The 20,671-nt window shown below is 39.5% G+C and overlaps 1 protein-coding gene across 5 annotated transcripts in view; it reads left to right on the top strand.

Annotated features, from left to right (window-relative positions):
* LOC146554218 (uncharacterized) overlaps window positions 1-20,671 on the top strand; it is a 135,715-nt gene that overhangs the window by 16,461 nt on the left and 98,583 nt on the right. For all 5 annotated transcript variants that reach the window (XM_085253208.1, XM_085253212.1, XM_085253210.1 and 2 more), the window contains exon 2: window positions 11,207-11,406. In XM_085253208.1, coding sequence (XP_085109334.1) covers window positions 11,217-11,406 — 190 coding nt within the window. In that variant the 5' untranslated portion in view covers window positions 11,207-11,216. The remainder of the gene's footprint in view (window positions 1-11,206; window positions 11,407-20,671) is intronic.

The raw sequence follows: 20,671 nt of genomic DNA, 5'->3' as shown, positions 1-20,671 counted from the left end.
ACCTGAGCAAAAATCCTAGACATGAAATTAGAGCCTTGGTCAGTTTGAACAGCTTTTGGTAAACCAAAAATAGAGAAAAAGTTCACCAATGCCTTAACAACTGGTTTAACCTTAAGGGTGCGCAACGGAATTGCCTCGGGAAAACGGGTAGCAACACACATCAGAGTCAAGAGGTACTGGTGACCCGATTTTGTTTTAGGGAGCGGACCAACGCAGTCGATGAGGATGTGTTCAAAAGGTTCCCCTAAAACTGGAATAGGGTGTAATGGAGCGGGTGGAATGACTTGGTTAGGCTTACCACTAATCTGACAGGTGTGACAAGAACGACAATACTGAGCAACGTCATTCTTCAATCCTGGCCAAAAGAAATGACGCAGAATGCGGTGATAGGTTTTCCTAATACCTAAATGTCCAGAAAAACTGTCATGGGCAAGACTAAGAACTTTGGGTCGGTACTGTTGAGGCACCAGAACCTGTTTAAACACATTCCAACCCAAATCACCAGCTGTAGGCGGATACCAAGTACGCATCAACACGTCATCCTCGACACTATAAACACGAGGGTACTGGTCGCTAGAGTTGGCAGCGGAAAAACAACTCACAAGAGTCGGGTCACTCTGCTGTGCCGAAACCAACTCCTTTTTGTTGATTTCCAAAGACAGTTGAGGTGTCACTGATGGGCTAATAGGCAGCATCGCCTCAGAGTCGCCCGTCAGTGGAACACGGGTTTCAGATTCAGACTCCGGCCCACCACCAGCACAGAGAAAAGAATCAGATAAATCCACGTCACCGTACTTGCGCCTATGCGCACGAGTTACCGCGCAAGCAGGAAAAACAGAGGAGGAACGCTCCTCAGCGACAGGGTTAGATAATGAAATATCAGGCACCGGTATCTCAACCACTCTCGGGGTAGAAAACACTTTTCCGTTAGCCAAATCATTCCCCAGAATCATCGCAACTCCGGGCACTGGCAACTGGTCGCGCACGCCAACCGGTACCGAACCCGAAACGAGCGGCGATTGAAGAAACACATTGTGCAGTGGCACACGCAGTACATCCATTTTTACACCCCAGACAAGAGCATCCGAACCACAAAAAGAGTCATCAGAAAAAGGTAGAATACCCTTCAAAATAAGAGTCTGCGCGGCCCCAGTGTCACGCAGAATCATGATCGGCACCCGATCCTCCTCTTTTTCATTCAACGAAACAAACCCCTCCGACACAAAAGGGCAGTAGCTCTCATCAAAGCCTTCACTTCCCACTCCATTGCTAGGTGAAGTGGAAGCTGACATAGAACGAACGAAACCCACACTTTTCGGCTTCCTCACCGTGTTGGCCTGCTCCCTGCGCTGTAGTGATGGGCAAGCAGCAACGAGGTGCCCGATTTCATGACAATAAAAACATTTGCGATCTGACATAGGAATAGCAGCAGAACGTGTCTGGCGCTTAGGGGAAACCCTATAACTTCTGACAGGACGAGGTGAGGAAGTGTACTCACGGCGCTCTGTCGAAAGTGCAGCACGATGAGTTAACACAAACTCGTCGGCAAGGACCGCGGCTTTAGACAGTAACCCCACCTTCTGCTCATTAAGATACACGACAATGTTTTCAGGGAGACATGTATTGAACTCTTCCAGCAGGATTTTTTGTAAAAAATCACTTTTTTGCCCCACTGTATGTGTGTCTGTGTGTTACACCGGAGCTCTTTAAAGGGGGAAGCTTGACAACCAAGCTAGCTACCATTAGCTGACAACTTAGCACTGATGTTCTTTCACTCAAATGATGTTACTTCTGGTTCCAAACATACAGCAGCAACAGCTCTGAGAAATCAAATAATAAATGATGACATCCATCTTTTACACTCTTAATGATCAGCATGAATGGTAGATATAGACTACAAATAAAACTTGCATATGACTCAAATGCGCAAGTTGAGTTTGATATATTTTTGCAATGTGCACTTATCAGAAAACTGTGCCAACATTGAAAACAGGAACTGCTGAGATTGATAAGAATTTGGAAGCTCTTCTCAATTCCAATCCCTACGCTTGTTCTCAACCAAAGCCAGACTGATAGTTCTGACAAAAGCAGAAAACAGTGTAAAAGAAAATTGTGTGAATTCGATCTTGACAGTAACTGATAGTGTCCTGGAGTCCATCTCTCCACCTGGTTGCATTGAGTCTTCTGTCATGCAGACGTCTGTGGTGAACAAAACAGTAATCACATAGTCACGGTTGCAAGCGTGAAGTGTTAAAGTCAGCGGTGTAGAGAAGCGAATCACCAGTTTTGCTTGTGGCTGAACTTGTGCTGCTGCTGTAGCTCAGAGGTTTACTTTACGTTATGGACGTAGCTGTGTAGTAATCACGCAGCAGACCACAGTCCACGGTTCAGTGCTTTTCAGCATACTTGCTTTATTAACGGTTGCTGTTCACACACTCGTGCTGCAGCTTTACAGCTCAGCCGCACACACTATACTTCCACTATACTTCAAGCCCCTGGCTGTCACCACTAATCTCACAATGTACTGGGCCCAGCTGCTTGTCTTCCTAGGAACACTATATGATATAATACTATATAATAATATATTAACAATGGAAAGTTATGTGCACACTGACATATGTTTAGGACATGCACAAAAGTACCACATTTTGTGTAAATCCCATAATAATCATTGATTATGAATGGTCAGTACAGTCACATCAGTGATGTTAACTTGGTCAAAACACAACAAGGGCAAGAGATGTTCAGCACCAACGGCCTGATAGCGAATTGAGTCTTAGTCCAACTTCTCAGGCACTCATGCTACCTGTCATCATCATAGAATCAGTTTCAGCTGGGTCTTCATCTCTCTTTTTAAAATCTAGCTAGCTAGTATTGTTTTCCCTGATGCCTCTGTGTTGCATCAGAATAAAAGTGGTCAAGTTGTTTTCTGCTTTTGTCAGAACTATCAGTCTGGCTTTGGTTGAGAACAAGCGTAGGGATTGGAATTGAGAAGAGCTTCCAAATTCTTATCAATCTCAGCAGTTCCTGTTTTCAATGTTGGCACAGTTTTCTGATAAGTGCACATTGCAAAAATATATCAAACTCAACTTGCGCATTTGAGTCATATGCAAGTTTTATTTGTAGTCTATATCTACCATTCATGCTGATCATTAAGAGTGTAAAAGATGGATGTCATCATTTATTATTTGATTTCTCAGAGCTGTTGCTGCTGTATGTTTGGAACCAGAAGTAACATCATTTGAGTGAAAGAACATCAGTGCTAAGTTGTCAGCTAATGGTAGCTAGCTTGGTTGTCAAGCTTCCCCCTTTAAAGAGCTCCGGTGTAACACACAGACACACATACAGTGGGGCAAAAAAGTATTTAGTCAGCCACCGATTGTGCAAGTTCCCCCACTTAAAATGATGACAGAGGTCAGTAATTTGCACCAGAGGTACACTTCAACTGTGAGAGACAGAATGTGAAAAAAAATCCATGAATTCACATGGTAGGATTTGTAAAGAATTTATTCGTAAATTAGGGTGGAAAATAAGTATTTGGTCACCTCAAACAAGGAAAATCTCTGGCTCCCACAGACCTGTAACGTCTTCTGTAAGAAGCTTTTCTGTCCCCCACTCGTTACCTGTATGAATGGCACCTGTTTGAACTCATCATCTGTATAAAAGACACCTGTCCACAGCCTCAAACAGTCAGACTCCAAACTCCGCCATGGCCAAGACCAAAGAGCTTTCGAAGGACACCAGGAAAAGTATTGTAGACCTGCACCAGACTGGGAAGAGTGAATCTACAATAGGCAAGCAGCTTGGTGTGAAAAAAATCAACTGTGGGAGCAATCATCAGAAAATGGAAGACATACAAGACCACTGATAATCTCCCTCGATCTGGGGCTCCACGCAAGATCTCATCCCGTGGGGTCAAAATGATCATGAGAACGGTGAGCAAAGATCCCAGAACCACACGGGGGCACCTGGTGCATGACCTGCAGAGAGCTGAGACCAAAGTAACAAAGGTCACCATCAGTAACACACTACAACGGCAGGGAATCAAATCCCGCAGTGCCAGACGTGTTCCGCTGCTGAAGCCAGTGCATGTCCAGGCCCGTCTGAAGTTTGCCAGAGAGCACATGGATGATACAGCAGAGGATTGGGAGAATGTCATGTGGTCAGATGAAACCAAAGTAGAACTTTTTGGTATAAACTCAACTCGTCGTGTTTGGAGGAAGACGAATACTGAGTTGCATCCCAAGAACACCATACCTACTGTGAAGCATGGGGATGGAAACATCATGCTATGGGGCTGTTTTTCTGCCAAGGGGACAGGACGACTGATCCGTGTTAAGGACAGAATGAATGGGGCCATGTATCGTGAGATTTTGAGCCAAAACCTCCTTCCATCAGTGAGAACTTTGAAGATGAAACGAGGCTGGGTCTTCCAACATGACAATGATCCAAAACACACCGCCCGGGCAACAAAGGAGTGGCTTCGTAAGAAGCATTTGAAAGTCCTGGAGTGGCCTAGCCAGTCTCCAGACCTCAACCCCATAGAAAATCTGTGGCGGGAGTTGAAAGTCCGTGTTGCTCGGCGACAGCCCCAAAACATCACTGCTCTCGAGAAGATCTGCATGGAGGAATGGGCCAAAATACCAGCTACTGTGTGTGCAAACCTGGTAAAGACCTATAGTAAACGTTTGACCTCTGTTATTGCCAACAAAGGTTATGTTACAAAGTATTGAGTTGTATTTTTGTTATTGACCAAATACTTATTTTCCACCCTAATTTACGAATAAATTCTTTACAAATCCTACCATGTGGATTCATGGATTTTTTTCACACCAAGCTGCTTGCCTATTGTAGATTCACTCTTCCCAGTCTGGTGCAGTTCTACAATACTTTTCCTGGTGTCCTTCGAAAGCTCTTTGGTCTTGGCCATGGCGGAGTTTGGAGTCTGACTGTTTGAGGCTGTAGACAGGTGTCTTTTATACAGATGATGAGTTCAAACAGGTGCCATTCATACAGGTAACGAGTGGGGGACAGAAAAGCTTCTTACAGAAGACGTTACAGGTCTGTGGGAGCCAGAGATTTTCCTTGTTTGAGGTGACCAAATACTTATTTTCCACCCTAATTTACGAATAAATTCTTTACAAATCCTACCATGTGAATTCATGGATTTTTTTTTCACATTCTGTCTCTCACAGTTGAAGTGTACCTCTGGTGCAAATTACTGACCTCTGTCATCATTTTAAGTGGGGGAACTTGCACAATCGGTGGCTGACTAAATACTTTTTTGCCCCACTGTAAGTGCTGCGTTTGACACTGTGGATCACTGTATTTTATTGGATAGGGTTGAACATTTTATTGGAGTTACAGGAAATATTTTATCATGGCTGAGATCTTACCTGTCTGGGAGGTCTCAGACTGTTAGTTTTAAAAATGATCTCTCCGAGACCTGGGCAATGAGGCATGGGGTCCCTCAGGGCTCTGTACTTGGACCATTGCTGTTTTCTATGTATCTGCTGCCTCTTGGTGTTCTTTTACGTTCTTTTAATGTAACCTTTCATTGTTACGCTAACGACCTGCAGCTTTATGTTCCTCTAACCTTTGGAAATTGTGCTGAGGTGTCTAAACTAGAATCTTATCTATCTGCAATTAGGGGCTGGTTATCGGATAATTTCTTGCTCCTAAACACTGATAAGACAGAGTACTTGTCAAAAAACTTCAGTACTTGTCCCAAAATTTCATCTTGAAAATTGATGACATAAATTGCAGGGACAAGGTAAAAAACTTGGGCGTGTGGTTCGACATGGTGCTCTCCTTCAAGTCTCATGTTAAAGAGATAACAAAGACTGCCTTGTATCATTTGAGGAACATAGCCAAATTCAAAATCAACTTTTGCCAACGACATTGCAGAGGTTCTTGTCCATGCATTTGTGTCTTCACGTATTGATTATTGTAATGCTCTTCTTTCTGGGCTACCAAAGAAAAGCTTTAGAGGTCTACAGATGGTGCAAAATGCAGCTGCTCGCATTTTAACAAGAACTGGGAAATTTGAGCACATTACCCCTCTACTGAGATCTCTTCGTTGGCTACCTTGTTAGGTTCGAGCAGATTTTAAGATCCTGCTGCTCACCTACAAGGCCAGTGGATTGGCATCGTCATACCTCTCTGACCTTTTACACCTTTATGTTCCATGCCGTGCTCTACGATCTTAGGACTCTGGCCTTCTAAAGGTTCCCAGAGCCAGAAAAAAGACAATTGGAGAACGTGCGTTTTCTTTTCGTGTACCATATTTGTGGAACAACCTCCCTCAAGATGTTAGGCAGGCATGCTCTGTGGGGATTTTTAAAATTAAGTTGAAGACACATTTGTTCAACCTATCCTACATGTCTTAATTCTAGGCTTTCTAGTTTTTAAATTCGTATTGTTTTTAACTTGTATTGTGTTTTTTACTTGTATTGCTATGTATTGCTTTTATTTATTTATCCTTTTAGTTTCAAATAGCTGTACAGCACTTTGTTTATTATTGTTGATAGTTTTGTAGCCCAGGGATTGAAGGCTACAATGGGCCTACAGTTGGATTGTAGACCCATTCTAGGTCCTGACATCCAAGTATATGTAGCTCAGGAAGTCCAGTGGCATATGAATGTGTGGGAATGTTAGATAATATGCAAATGTGTACAGAAAAAAGTGCTTGTGTGAATGAGACAAGTTGTATAAATTGTTTTGACTTCTCAGAGTAGAAAAGACCTATATAATAACTACTTCATTTACCATATGACTGCTCTTTGGTCTTGCCCATAGTGGTGGAGAGGCTGGAATTGGAAATTGATTCTGTAGACAGGTGTGCTTTAATCACATAACAAGTTGAGATCAGGACTATCTACAATTGATTGAGCCAATCTGTGGGAGCCAAAATTCTAGCTGTATTGTAGGGGATCAAATATTTCACTCAGTGACATGCAAATTAACTTCTAACTTTTATATAATAGTTTTTTGGTTTTTTTTTTTTTTTTGGGGGGGGGGGGGGGGGGGATATTTTGGTTTATCTTCTGACTCTCTCCAATAAGACTGCATTAAAAATTAGACACTAATTAGAATTTGGATGTGAGCTAACTTACAAATTCAATAGATCAAATAAACTGTGACAGTTAAGAATGTTGTAAATAAACACTTTCCAACCAACTGATAGTTTAATTGTTGATTTTGATTGTTAAAAACTTTTTTGCATCACAAATCTTCATTTATCTTCATTTAAGAATGCATCAGCGTCTATAGCAGAAATGTAACAGTATACATTTTTAGTTTTAGTATGACATTTCCCTTTTTGTTTGGTTTTATTGGAGCAGATTATGTGGTCTGACTGAGCACTCTAAGCACTTTAGACAGCATAGCTCATTCACCCATTCACACCCACTGATGCAAGCATTTTTTTTCTACTTTTTTCTACATAAATTGTTGTTTAATGTTGTAGTGATTGAAATGATGAAAAGACATTTTTGTTCAATGACTCTTGCAATTCTAAGAGTTACTCTATTTACTGATACTTTAAGATTGAAAAATCTATAATGCAAACTCCTCCCAGAAAACTTTGTCAGCCTGGTCAAAATAATTACAAAACCTAGCTAATACCCTTTTTATGTAAAGCAGAAAAAGGCAGCAATTTGGAAATAGAGCTTAATTGACATTAGGTTTCGCGTTACCTCACACACAGTTACAAAAATATCCTCAGGTTAATCTCAGTTGTATTATGACGGTACAGCAAAGTGTTTAAATTCCTGCCAGTGTGTGTGTCCTAGCTTGTGTGAGGACTGCCAGTGGTTTGGAGGGTGAAGTGATTACGTAGCAGACGGTTGGCTTCAGACAGGGAGAGGTGGTGGTTTTCGGGTAGAAAGACAGTTTTTAATCCTTCAGACCTGAACAGCTCACTCAACAGTCTTACCGTCACTATAAGCTTTTTCTTTTTTCCTCCTTACTTTATGTACTGCTTTTTCTTTGCATAGTAACATAGTAACATGATAATACAGATGTGTCGCACTGATGTTAAAGTTTATTCTAAGAGGGAACCCACTGATTGTAGCCATCCTGTTGAAATAATGTTGTTTGTAAAAAAAAAAAGAAGAAAAAAAAGAAAATGTGATTCACAGAATGTTTATTTGAATAGAAATAAATTTTCACATATTTTAAACTTAACTAACTGTCTCTGTTTAGTGCAACTTTCTTGTAGTTGTCCACTATATTTCAACATTGTAATACAGTTCACAGGTATAGTAACTGTTGACTTTGCAGATTACATTTTTAGAAAACTACCTAAAAACAAACAGAATATATTATTCTGCATCTAAAATGATGAGCATGACCAGCTGTTAACTTTACTTTAAAATTTTGGAGTGCACCACTTTTACTAGTACTAGTACTACCTTAAGATAATGTTATTTCATATGTATTATACATTGTGGGAAGAAATATTGAGAAATATATAAGCCAGATTCACTCTTCTTACAGCTCAGCTGTAATACAGCTATTACAGCTTATTCACTAGCCACTCATTAACTATGCATGCTGTAGAGGATGTAATGCACATTGGTTTTATCAGAGCTTTTTCATCTGAAAATATCTGCGTACTGCAGACATAAATAGACAAAAAGCAGCTTCAAACTGAGCAGAACTGCAGAGTCCTGTGATCATCTTTAGTGTTTTTATCATTGTTTTGAGTAATTCTCTGTAAGTAAATCTTCGTATTGAATCTAGAAATTATATACACTGTTGCCTTCAAAACGTGAAGCTTTTCCATAATTGGGATTCTGGATAAGCTTCTGTATGGGTTGTATTTCCAGACACAAAACTTAATTGTTATTCTGTATAATTCTGTATGTCAGTAATGATAAAAAAAATGTCTGCTATTGTGAGTAAAAACAGTAGATAGACAGATTCAATGAGGCAAAAAAAAGCCCCCCCCCCCCCCCCCCCCCCCCAAAAGAACCCCAAGTTCAGGCCTCTGAATGTTCTGGCTGATGAAACCTGTCCAATGAAGCGATAAATATTGCAGTATAATACGCTAGGAGGGCAATGGAGGCTTCTATTTAGGGATAGTTCATTTTAAAAATTAGAATGATGGCATTATTGAGTACATCCTGATTGTGTTTGTGTGAGGAAGAGTCAGGAGGAATGTGTGACTGTGACACAAAGTACTTGGAATGAGCACTTTTGGTAAAAATGTATGTTTATGAGAAAAATGAGAGGAGAGTGAAAAAATAATACATTTGCATGTGGATTAGCGCAACAGTGAAAACCAACAAGAGAAAACAAGACTGTTAAAGAACCCCAAAGTGACTCTCAGTTTGGGAATGTTGTGTGTGGTGACCACTGTAAGGTGTCTGACCCCTGAAACAATGGCCTACAGTTCTTCTCAAGGCCTGCTAACACTCTACTGTATGTCCTCATCCTGGCTGCTGGCCACAGAGTGTCAGTGTGTGTGTGTTTGGTACAGTTGCAAGACAATGACAGCTTGTTTGCCGCGAGTGTGGATGGAGGGATAAACAGAAATAAAGGACAGGGAGAAAGAAGAGTTTGTAATAGGGTCATGCTGTCTAAGTGTTGGGCTGCAGTGTGTATTTGTGGGATTTAGAAAGTTGTAAGGGGTAATTTCTTAACTGAACATATTGATTTAAGTTATGTCAGGATGAAGTGCATTTCATATTCTTATTTCCTTCCTTGATGCATCTTATTCCAGAAACGGTTTGTCAGTCAAATTGTGCCTCTGTGTCATGGATTAGTTTGCATCATATTTGCTTTTTATGCTGTACTGTATATTACCGCTCTACTTTTCTCCACATTGGAGCTTGCTGAACAGGTGCTTCAATTAAGCATTTAATTAAGCATTAAGATTCCTTCCAAATTAATACGATTCCCAGTAGGGCTGTTCGATATAACGATATATATTGGATGCAATATAAAAACATCTATCGTTTCAGTTTACGCTATCGTTTGTTTAGTGGTGTCGCAAAATAAACTGTTTATGGCAATATTTTTTCATCGTTTTGATGGTCACTGTAGTGGCTGTATTAATTTCTTAAAGTTCTCTCTTTCTCTTATATTTAATATAACCACACTACAGACGGACAAGCGCCTGTTTTTATGCGTTGCCGTTAGCAACAACGACAGTAAAACCATCGCGTGTCCGCTTGTTTATTTTCCACATAACCCTTTCACAATAAAGCTCAAGATCCTGTTGAGACTTTTCAAAATAAACTGAATCACGTGAAAGAGTATGCAGAGTATTTACGGATGAGAAGCAAAAAAGAGTCGCCAGGTGCTAAAAAATAAACCTTAGACTCAAACGTTAGAACAGCCTTTTTCCCGCAGCACGCCGTATAATAAATACCCACAAAGAAAACGGTGGCCGTTACAACTTATGTCTAAAAATGTATCGCTTCATGCATCGGTTAAAACACTCGACTCCAGGTACATGACGCCCAGCTGGAAACACTTAACGCAAGTCGAGCTGCCCGAGATTCACAGCATTTACAGAAAATGTTAAATCTTTGTGATTTATATCGTTAAGGGGACGATATATGTCTTATATTGGGATATGAGATTTTGGTCATATTGCACAGCCCTAATTCCCAGTTCCAGATGCACTGAAACATCCCCACAGCATAATACTCCCACTACCATGTTTCACTGTGGGGACGGTGATCTTTCTTCTTTCTTCGCACATAAGCAACATATCTGTGCTTATAGTTTCATCTCATCATCAGTAATTCTTTTTTTTTTCAACTCTGAACTGATTGCTTTTGTTTTTGGCACGATGCTTTCTCAAGTAACAGTGAAGCTTTTATATTGTGTGTAAAGATACTCCTCAGTTTTGACTAGATTTTTCAAGCTTTGAGCATTTGAAAGGTGCTTAAAAAGAAGTAAATGGTTCAATAAAAAGGTCTGTTTTCAAGTTGCTTATTAATATTTACCCAGGTCATTTTTTCTGAAATATGCCTGCTACTTTCTGTAGATAAGTAATTTAAGTTTTCTAAAAAAGAAGTCATATGTTGAAAATCCCTTGCTCTGTTTAAAAAAAAACTTGGGAGATTTTTTCCCAAAAACTGCCTGATAAAGTTTATAAGTGTAGTGAGCAACATGGGCGCCTGACTAAAGGTGAAGAAAAATATCATTAAGCAAAAATTTATGTAAGTAATTTTGTCCCTTTTCTCTCCAGTAACGGGACTATGGACCTGAGCCTGCGAGATGCTCTGGGTGGGGGTGGCGGTGGCGTCCAAGGTGGGGCCCCTGGTGATGCCCTCCTGAAGAGAGACTTTGTGGCTTCACTGGAGAAAGAGAGCTACGATGACAAAGTTGGGGAGACGGTCTCCAAGAGTGACTACCGACCCTTACTGGATGGAAAGGACACCAAGAGCGGTAAGTTGCTACAAGCATTTAAACATAGTCATAGTGATTTTCTTCATGTGATCTTCTGGCTGAATGGGTTGGTTGGTAACCCATTAGATATTTAGATATTTTGGCATCACTAGAGTTCAATTTAAGTTGCCTGCCTCACACTGGCGTCCAGTTCAAACTGAAAAACACAACCTGTATTTACCAGTTGGTTCTGTAGAATGAGCCATCAGTTGATGTGTGCTAGCACTGAGATCAGCTGGGATTGCAACTAAGCTTGACTTCATGGCCTGCTTGAAATAACATTAGGCTTGCAGTGCTTTTAAAATGAGTTACATCTTATCAATCTGATGGTAAGTGAAAGCTTAATAATGAAGCTGTGCCATCTGTGTATGGCTGTTATTGTAGTGCGCCATATCTTAAAGTTATTTTAAAGTCTACCACATATCTATATGATAATATATGTAATTTAATAGCAACAGAAAGGCAACATTATGGTACAGGACTCGGTGATTGGATTGGAGACTGTATGCTGCTTAGTTTTTTTGTCACGTTAGAAACCTGATCACTTGAAGAACCTCTGGCACTCAGCTTGGATCCAACACTTACTATAATTGTGTGGATGCCCTCAATGGGCATCCACACTATTGAGTTCCTGTTTCTCTTTATTCTTTATTATTCCGGGTGTTTCCGTACACTTTTCGCCGTGGAACTACTCCCACAGTTTTCATCCGATTTTCGCCATTCAAACTTTAAAAAATTCTGCTCTTTCTGCTAATGCCGGCTATGACTTTTGTTGCTCATAACTTCTATACTTTTTGAGATATTGAATTTTTTTTGCAATATTTTTTGCCCATTTCTGCCATATCATCAGTGGCCTCACTGATTTTCCTTGCCGGCTTGACCTGTGTTTTAGCTCAGTGAGATGAGCGTCCGTTCTCAGACTGGGTGGCCCGGGTTCAAATCCCGCTTATGGCAACATTTCTTTCAGTCAATACTTAAACTTTTTTAACTCTTTTCAACACAAATTTAAGCTTTTTCACCCCTTTTCAGCACAATTTTGAGTTTTTTCACCACTTATCCTCTTTTCAGCAGAATTCTTCTGATTGAACTCTTTTCAGCAAAATTTGGAGTTTTTTCTGCTGTTTTCAGCACAAATACCAGCTTTTTCAGCTGTTTTCAGCAAAAACCTCTTTTCAGCAGAATTCTGCTCATTCAACTCTTTTCAGCAAAATTTTCAGTTTTTTCTGCTGTTTTCAGAAAAAAACATTTTTCAGCAAAATTCTGCTGATTGAACTCTTTTCAGAAGAAATTTTGCTGATTGAACCCTTTTCAGCAAAATATTCAGAGTTTTCACCTCTTTTCTGCCCAAATTCTGCTTATTCACCTCTTCTGAAACATTTTCAGCCTTTCCACCTCTTATCAGCACAATTCTAAGCCTCTTCTGCTCATTTCAGCACAATTGTCAGTCTCTCCACCTCTTCTTTGTGAGAATTTCTGTGGCGCAGTGAGATGAGAACCTCCCTTGAGTATCAGAAGGGCCAGTTTCGAATCCCGCTCAGGGCAATATTTTTTTTGTTTTTTTTTTCAACTTTTTCAGCTTTTTTCAGCAGACATCCTCAGCATAAAGGCATCCACACAGCATTTTCGCAGGAAATGCAATTTTTTTCTAGTTCAGTTTGACACCATCCGTTTTTTAGACAGTCCGTCTCTGGGTCAAAGTTCATTTTCAGACTTTACCTCTTAAAGAAACACAGAAGAAATAATTAGTTATAGAAATAGAAGAAATAATTTCCCAGGCTGCGTTGTATCCTTTGTGACTGCTAACATATTATTAACTTGACACCTTTTGAAGATGATCGGTGAAAGAGTCACGTCAGATTTGTCCAAAGCTGTAGGAAAACATTAGTTAGTGTGGAGGCGGCTGGATCTCAGGGAAGTAATGTAGCACAGATAAAGTTCTGTTAACTGTTCATAATATCAGACAAAATGTGCTGAAAAAGTAAAGCAACTTGAAGCTGACTTGGCCTCAAAATGATAATTTGTCACGCAAGCCTGTGATTCAAATGAAAATACCACCAAAGCAAGGTTTGACATGACCATGTTAATCTTCCATAGATGTTGAGTTGATCAAAACTGTGTTATGAAAATGGTGGAGTACAACTGTCCTGTTAGTTTGGTAATGTTTCCTGGCTTGCGGTACTATAATATGGAGAACTGAAGACATATCACTAGATGTTAAGAACGACTGGTGGATAGGGGAGGAGATTTCGATTGCTTTTTGTCAGCACAACGTGTCTGATACGCTTGGTTACTGACTTTTAATAAATAAATAAATCTGAGATGCTTGTAAAAACGTGTATACAGCAACTGTTGCCTGAATATTTTTCTGTGATTCATTCCCTACATCATGGTAAATAAATATGGTAGCAGTAGATATTATATAGTGGTTTTAAAGTATACAAACATTGTCTATGAGGGCGCAGTGGAGAGATAAGCTTTGAGACTGCTTGCCTTCCTTCCATAATTGAACCATAGAGAAATGAAAGAAGGAAATGTTAGGGCATCAAGGTTAAGAGCAAAGCTTTTCATAGAATTGGAGTTTATAGCTATTTGGTTAATGCTACCATGGGGCCAAGCTAAAGAGGTACTTGGAAACCAAACAACCATTAAGAGAGAAACTTAGCCTTCTTTAGACAAATGATTGGTATGAACCAGATCCAGCCAGATGGTTGGATAGTAGGAAGTAGCCATTTGCAAATAAATAAACAAAAAGAAATAAAGAATTAAGAATTTAATGCTGGGCCCCCAAATGGGCAATCAGAAATATGACCAAAACCAAAAAAAAGAAGAAGAAACAAGACAAAACAAACAAGAATTAACAATGTCACATAATATTGCACAGATATGAATTTAAAAAATACCACCGTATGTCCTTATTTTACATAATCACTTATTTCAGTTATATTTAGTTAGCATTTGTTTCACAGATTAATTGTCTATAGATTTAGGGAATAATGAATCTAGTAACGAACCTCGTCCCCTATTCAGAAATGCATGCTGGCTGAAAAAAGAATAACAATAACATTTCACTAAATAATTCATTGTTAGTTATCTTTTGCATGATAATGAAGATACAGGGAGTGCAGAATTATTAGGCAAGTTGTATTTTTGAGGAATAATTTTATTATTGAACAACAACCATGTTCTCAATGAACCCAAAAAACTCATTAATATCAAAGCTGAATGTTTCTGGAAGTAGTTTTTAGTTTGTTTTTAGTTTTAGCTATTTTAGGGGGATATCTGTGTGTGCAGGTGACTATTACTGTGCATAATTATTAGGCAACTTAACAAAAAACAAATATATACCCATTTCAATGATTTATTTTTACCAGTGAAACCAATATAACATCTCCACATTCACAAATATACATTTCTGACATTCAAAAACAAAACAAAAACAAATCAGTGACCAATATAGCCACCTTTCTTTGCAAGGACACTCAAAAGCCTGCCATCCATGGATCCTGTCAGTGTTTTGATCTGTTCACCATCAACATTGCGTGCAGCAGCAACCACAGCCTCCCAGACACTGTTCAGAGAGGTGTACTGTTTTCCCTCCTTGTAAATCTCACATTTGATGATGGACCACAGGTTCTCAATGGGGTTCAGATCAGGTGAACAAGGTGGCCATGTCATTAGTTTTTCTTCTTTTATACCCTTTCTTGCCAGCCACGCTGTGGAGTACTTGGACGCGTGTGATGGAGCATTGTCCTGCATGAAAATCATGTTTTTCTTGAAGGATGCAGACTTCTTCCTGTACCACTGCTTGAAGAAGGTGTCTTCCAGAAACTGGCAGTAGGACTGGGAGTTGAGCTTGACTCCATCCTCAACCCGAAAAGGCCCCACAAGCTCATCTTTGGTGATACCAGCCCAAACCAGTACTCCACCTCCACCTTGCTGGCGTCTGAGTCGGACTGGAGCTCTCTGCCCTTTACCAATCCAGCCACGGGCCCATCCATCTGGCCCATCAAGACTCACTCTCATTTCATCAGTCCATAAAACCTTAGAAAAACCAGTCTTGAGATATTTCTTGGCCCAGTCTTGACGTTTCAGCTTGTGTGTCTTGTTCAGTGGTGGTCGTCTTTCAGCCTTTCTTACCTTGGCCATGTCTCTGAGTATTGCACACCTTGTGCTTTTGGGCACTCCAGTGATGTTGCAGCTCTGAAATATGGCCAAACTGGTGGCAAGTGGCATCTTGGCAGCTGCACGCTTGACTTTTCTCAGTTCATGGGCAGTTATTTTGCGCCTTGGTTTTTCCACACGCTTCTTGCGACCCTGTTGACTATTTTGAATGAAACGCTTGATTGTTCGATGATCACGCTTCAGAAGCTTTGCAATTTTGAGACTGCTGCATCCCTCTGCAAGATATCTCACTATTTTTGACTTTTCTGTGCCTGTCAAGTCCTTCTTTTGACCCATTTTGCCAAAGGAAAGGACGTTGCCTAATAATTATACACATCTGATATAGGGTGTTGATGTCATTAGACCACACCCCTTCTCATTACAGAGATGCACATCACCTAATATGCTTAATTGGTAGCAGGCTTTCGAGCCTAGACAGCTTGGAGTAAGACAACATGTATGAAGAGGATGATGTCGACAAAATACTCATTTGCCTAATAATTCTGCACTCCCTGTAGTTCAGCATCATCATTAATTCACATATATTCACAGATTTTTCTTTAATTCAGAATGGTTTAAGTTCATATAAACAGGGATAGCTCATGTTCCTCAGATTATACTCTACATATCCAGGCTATCAGGGATCTTCCTGGGACTGTGTGTCGCTTTAAAGATTGCTTTAAAGTGTACATGACACTTTGGCTGACCTTGTCTAGACTGAAACTGGCTGTAGGATTGTCTGTCTTTTCTCTCAGGCTTGTTCTCTGCATTTTTTCATAGTTTCATTTTTATTTCACTTTCTCTTTCTCTCAGTTTCTGTTCCATCCCTCTTTTTTGTCCTTCTCCCTTCGTGTCATTGTCATGCTGTGTCGGTCTGGAGACAGTGCTGCCTTAGCATCATTGCCTTCACACACACACACACACACACACACACACACACACACACACACACACACACACACACACACACACACACACAAAGCCATAATTAGCACCCACCTTGAGGCACAGCCTCATCCATCGAGTTGAAAGTGAACCTGTCTGGCTTTTAATGTTTTACTTGCAATAATCCAGAGCTTTAAGGAGCCAAAATAATGCATAAACCCTTGTCTATGGCACTAATATGGCATGTTGGTAACTAAAGGACATATACTCGATCTTCCCCTTGCTCATACCCGCACACCCAACCCAGTACTGTATCTCTCTTTAGCAGAGTCAAGTGATGTCTTTTCACAGACGTCTATACAGTCTGACCTTTGCAGCCAGAGGAGTTGTCCTCTGTTGGGTATGAGAAACAATGGAGTCTACCTCTAACAGGAGTTAACCCTGATGATATCAACATGGTTTGATGATTTATAAGCAGTTTATTATGTTAACATTTTAGTTTGCCTTGCACAATCAGTAGTCTGATACAAAACTCTTACTCTGACCCCCACAAACCAAGCCTAGTCAAGTGCTACAGGCAAACAGAATTATGACTGTCAGAATGAATGCTGCAAGAGTTGTGAAAAAGCTACATTTAATGTATGTTTTAATGTATGTTAGGCCTGTAAATGGTAAGTAGAGTTGATCTCAAAAATGAAAAATATGCATATGTTTAGTACAGTTTTTCCAGGCATAATTAGTGCACTACTAATATTTTAGCTTTTTTTGTATTTTCTTAATTCATAGGCTGGATGAAAGTATAGTTGAGGGAGACACAACAACGAGAACATCTAAGCATTGGTGACTATACGCAGTAGGCCTGTAGGTCATATGAGTGTTCCTGTCCAAGAGAGAGGATCATACTGTGTCTGAGAGCAGATGTTTTACCACAGGGGTTTCTCTGATGTTGTCATATCACAACTCCTCAAATGCATCAGACACACAAGTGAGACCTGAAATGTCCATTCGAGGCTGACTTTTTTCCATGCCTAATTGACTTGGAAAGAAAATGCAATCTAAATACAAAAGTTGCACCCAAGTTAAAATAAGTTATTCATATCTTGATTTGCTGTTCGATGTTCCAAACTTCATTAATGACAAACCTGTCAGTAAACTGTTCAATTTGAGTTGCTCAGTCCAGTTGTTAGACTTTATTATACACTGCTGTCTTCTTTTATAGAGTAAAAAGTAATCGAAATTGTATAAAAATATTAGCAGCGCAATTTTCAGATATATAATAGTTTAAATTATGGGTGGGTGGTATAAACGGTATACGGTAGAAACGATATGAATTTGGCCAATGGTAGAGATTTTGACTATACCGCTCTACCGCAATAGCGTATGTTGATGGTGTCATCAAGCTGCGCCTGTTTTGGTTGAAAGTATTGCAGCGGCTGCAAACAATATCATCTGCAAATTATGCCGGGTGACAGTAATAGCGAAGAGATGAAACACGTTTTGGAATATGAAGAAAGCCAAAAACTGCGCTTCCTCCACTTCCGTACTATTGATTCATTAATGTTGAATTCTCTCGCAGCTGCTCTATTCCCATGTTGTTGCAGTATATTAATGACTAACCTCGTATTGTGGATGGATTATCTCAGTTGTTCTCCTGACTGAAGTTTGGTCCGTTTACAGCATCCTGCCATGCGATTGCATTTGTCCCTAACCATCGGGAACCCTCACGTTAACTTGTATCGAGTGGAAAAAAGTTAGCGTTCATCCTTCAGCTTCACTGTGTTTATGTTACGCTAACATAGCTGTGTCGCTAGCGATCATGTAGCACATCATTATATACCAGCTAGCCCAACTTCAGTAACCCTACAAACGTCACTGCTGTTTATTTTCTGTCTTCATTTGTGTTGGAAGATGAAAGAATTTAGACAGTTTTTAACTCTCAGTGATGCTGCAGTGTTTGTTTGACTTTGGAACCTATAAGTTTTGGACCCAGATTACTCTGCGAGGCTCCTGACTATGGTAGCTGTAATCCTCCAACAATCCATCAAGCGGTGCGGCTTCATAGCTTACCAAAGTCGTACTAAAACATTTTTGACAGATTTTTGAGCGCCGTGTACCACATATAATTAGTTCGAGGTCAGTAAGCACAACCAGAATTCATACATTAGGCGCACTGTTGATTTTTGAGAAAATTAAAGGATTTTAAGTGTGCCTTATAGTGCAGAAAATACATTATGCAGAAGAAAAGAATAGATCGCGATATATATCATTACCGCACATGCTTCAAATTATACCGCAATATGGATTTTAGGCCATATCGCCCAGCCCTAGTTTCAATAGTAAAACAATTTAATAGTAAACATAATTAATCTTGTATTTAGAGTAGTAGTTCTCTGGAATTACAATTCAAAGACTACTTTCTTAAAGCAACTCGGTAGCATAATTCATAAAGGACATTGAACGCTGTACTCTTTGACCTGTTCATTAAGAATAATTTTTACAACTGAATAAAAACAACTGTCTGCACTGATTACAGTGACTTTGGTTGTTTTTTGGTTGATCAGACTAAAAACCTACATGGCAAAAAATCTGATTCTGGATCGTCAGTAGTAGCCAGGCCAGTCAGTAATTTGAGTGGTATACCAGAAAATACATTGCATTACATTTCCAAAAAGTAGAAGATTTCAAAGTTAGGAGTTTTTCTCCAGGAGGATTTATATCAGCACTTCTTCCAGTTTGGAGGAGCGCTTATTTGATAGGAGAAGAGGAAAGAGCCAATATACAATCTGTCAAATGGACAAAAATGAACTCTAACAGCTGCCTTAATGTTATACAGGATAAAATGCTGCTTTAACATGGTCAACATTAAGAGAATAACACAACTTGACTGCAGTTCAAATACATTCTATATTAAGAGGAACTTGGTGAATCATTTTTACATAATGACTTGTTAGACTGGCACATTGACATCTCTAGGTGGATGGTGAAGACACGTCAGACACAATATCAATCAATGTCTCAGACAGGGGAGTTTCTCTTCAGCTTCTGTTTTCTCTGCTTTTTTAACTGCATTGTTTTTTCCATGTCCTCCGATTTCTGTTATTCAGTAGTAGCAGGTGTTTACTCTTCCTTTTGCTGTGCTCAGCTGGGATGAAGGCCTTTAATACACCTTTTTGTAATATGAGCTGAATATGAAGCCAGGTGCTCATGTGTCCTCAATGTCACTGAGGACAGCATGTTTTAGTTCTGCCTCGTTTTCATCCTCACACCTCATTTTACTAAAACAGCACCTACTTTACTGCTTTAGAGTGGACTGAACATGAGTGGCCTTATCTCACTTTACACATAGCAGCGGAAAGATCAAGACCAGTACAATCAGAATTCTAATTCAAGAAAGAAAAACAGAGTATTAAGTGTAGTTCAAACAAATAAATATCATATATAATAAATACTTAAATAAATAATTATTCTATTAAATTAATATAATAATTATTATTATATTAAATTATTTAATTAATGATGCCTTAACACCAATTTCTTGTCATCTCCTCTCAACCAGGCACATGATAATTTACCAGTGCATAGTCATGACCCAGTGTGGAGTACTCTCAGCTTTTTTTAAATCTAGATTTAAACATATATATACTCTTTCAAGTCTAAGGTTTGACGCATCAGGAGTTATACAGTAAAAAGAAGTCATCTGGACCTTCTGCAACATGCGCACTGTAAGCTAAAGTAGCTTTGCATGAATCATGGTTCAAAATAATCCTTACTTCATGTTCTGACCTACAGTAGCATCCTCTCCACTGTGCTGCAACATAAGCCCACTGTAAGTACAAAATACTTTCACAGTGTTGAGACTAAAAGTCATACAGAAACATCCTCGCTTGAGGATCAATAAGCTATTGAAAAATGGGGTACACTTAGTTTACACACCGCTTCTACATTTTGTTCAGTAAATAAAAACATGATGTAATATATCATGTGTTGTTTGTCTGATGTTACATTTAAAGTAAGGTGATTTTTTAAATTAAAACCTGTATATTCTTTTTACAATAACAAGAGATTAAAAACACTTTATTATGTATCTTTTAGGCCTGATCTTGTCACAGTTATTGTACTAATTGTGTATGTTTCATCGTTTGTAAGCACAAATATCTAAAACCACTTTATAGAAAAACATAATTGTAATGAGTAATGAGCTGCCAATGTCTTCTCTGTA

The sequence above is a fragment of the Mchenga conophoros genome, linkage group LG18 (genome assembly GCF_057382185.1).
Source record: "Mchenga conophoros isolate Kocher_MC1m ecotype Shallow Benthic linkage group LG18, M_conophoros_male_GT1.1, whole genome shotgun sequence".
Classification (NCBI taxonomy): domain Eukaryota; kingdom Metazoa; phylum Chordata; class Actinopteri; order Cichliformes; family Cichlidae; genus Mchenga; species Mchenga conophoros.
Note: the sequence above shows the minus strand (reverse complement) of the source record. Positions and strands in the feature narration are given on the sequence as shown.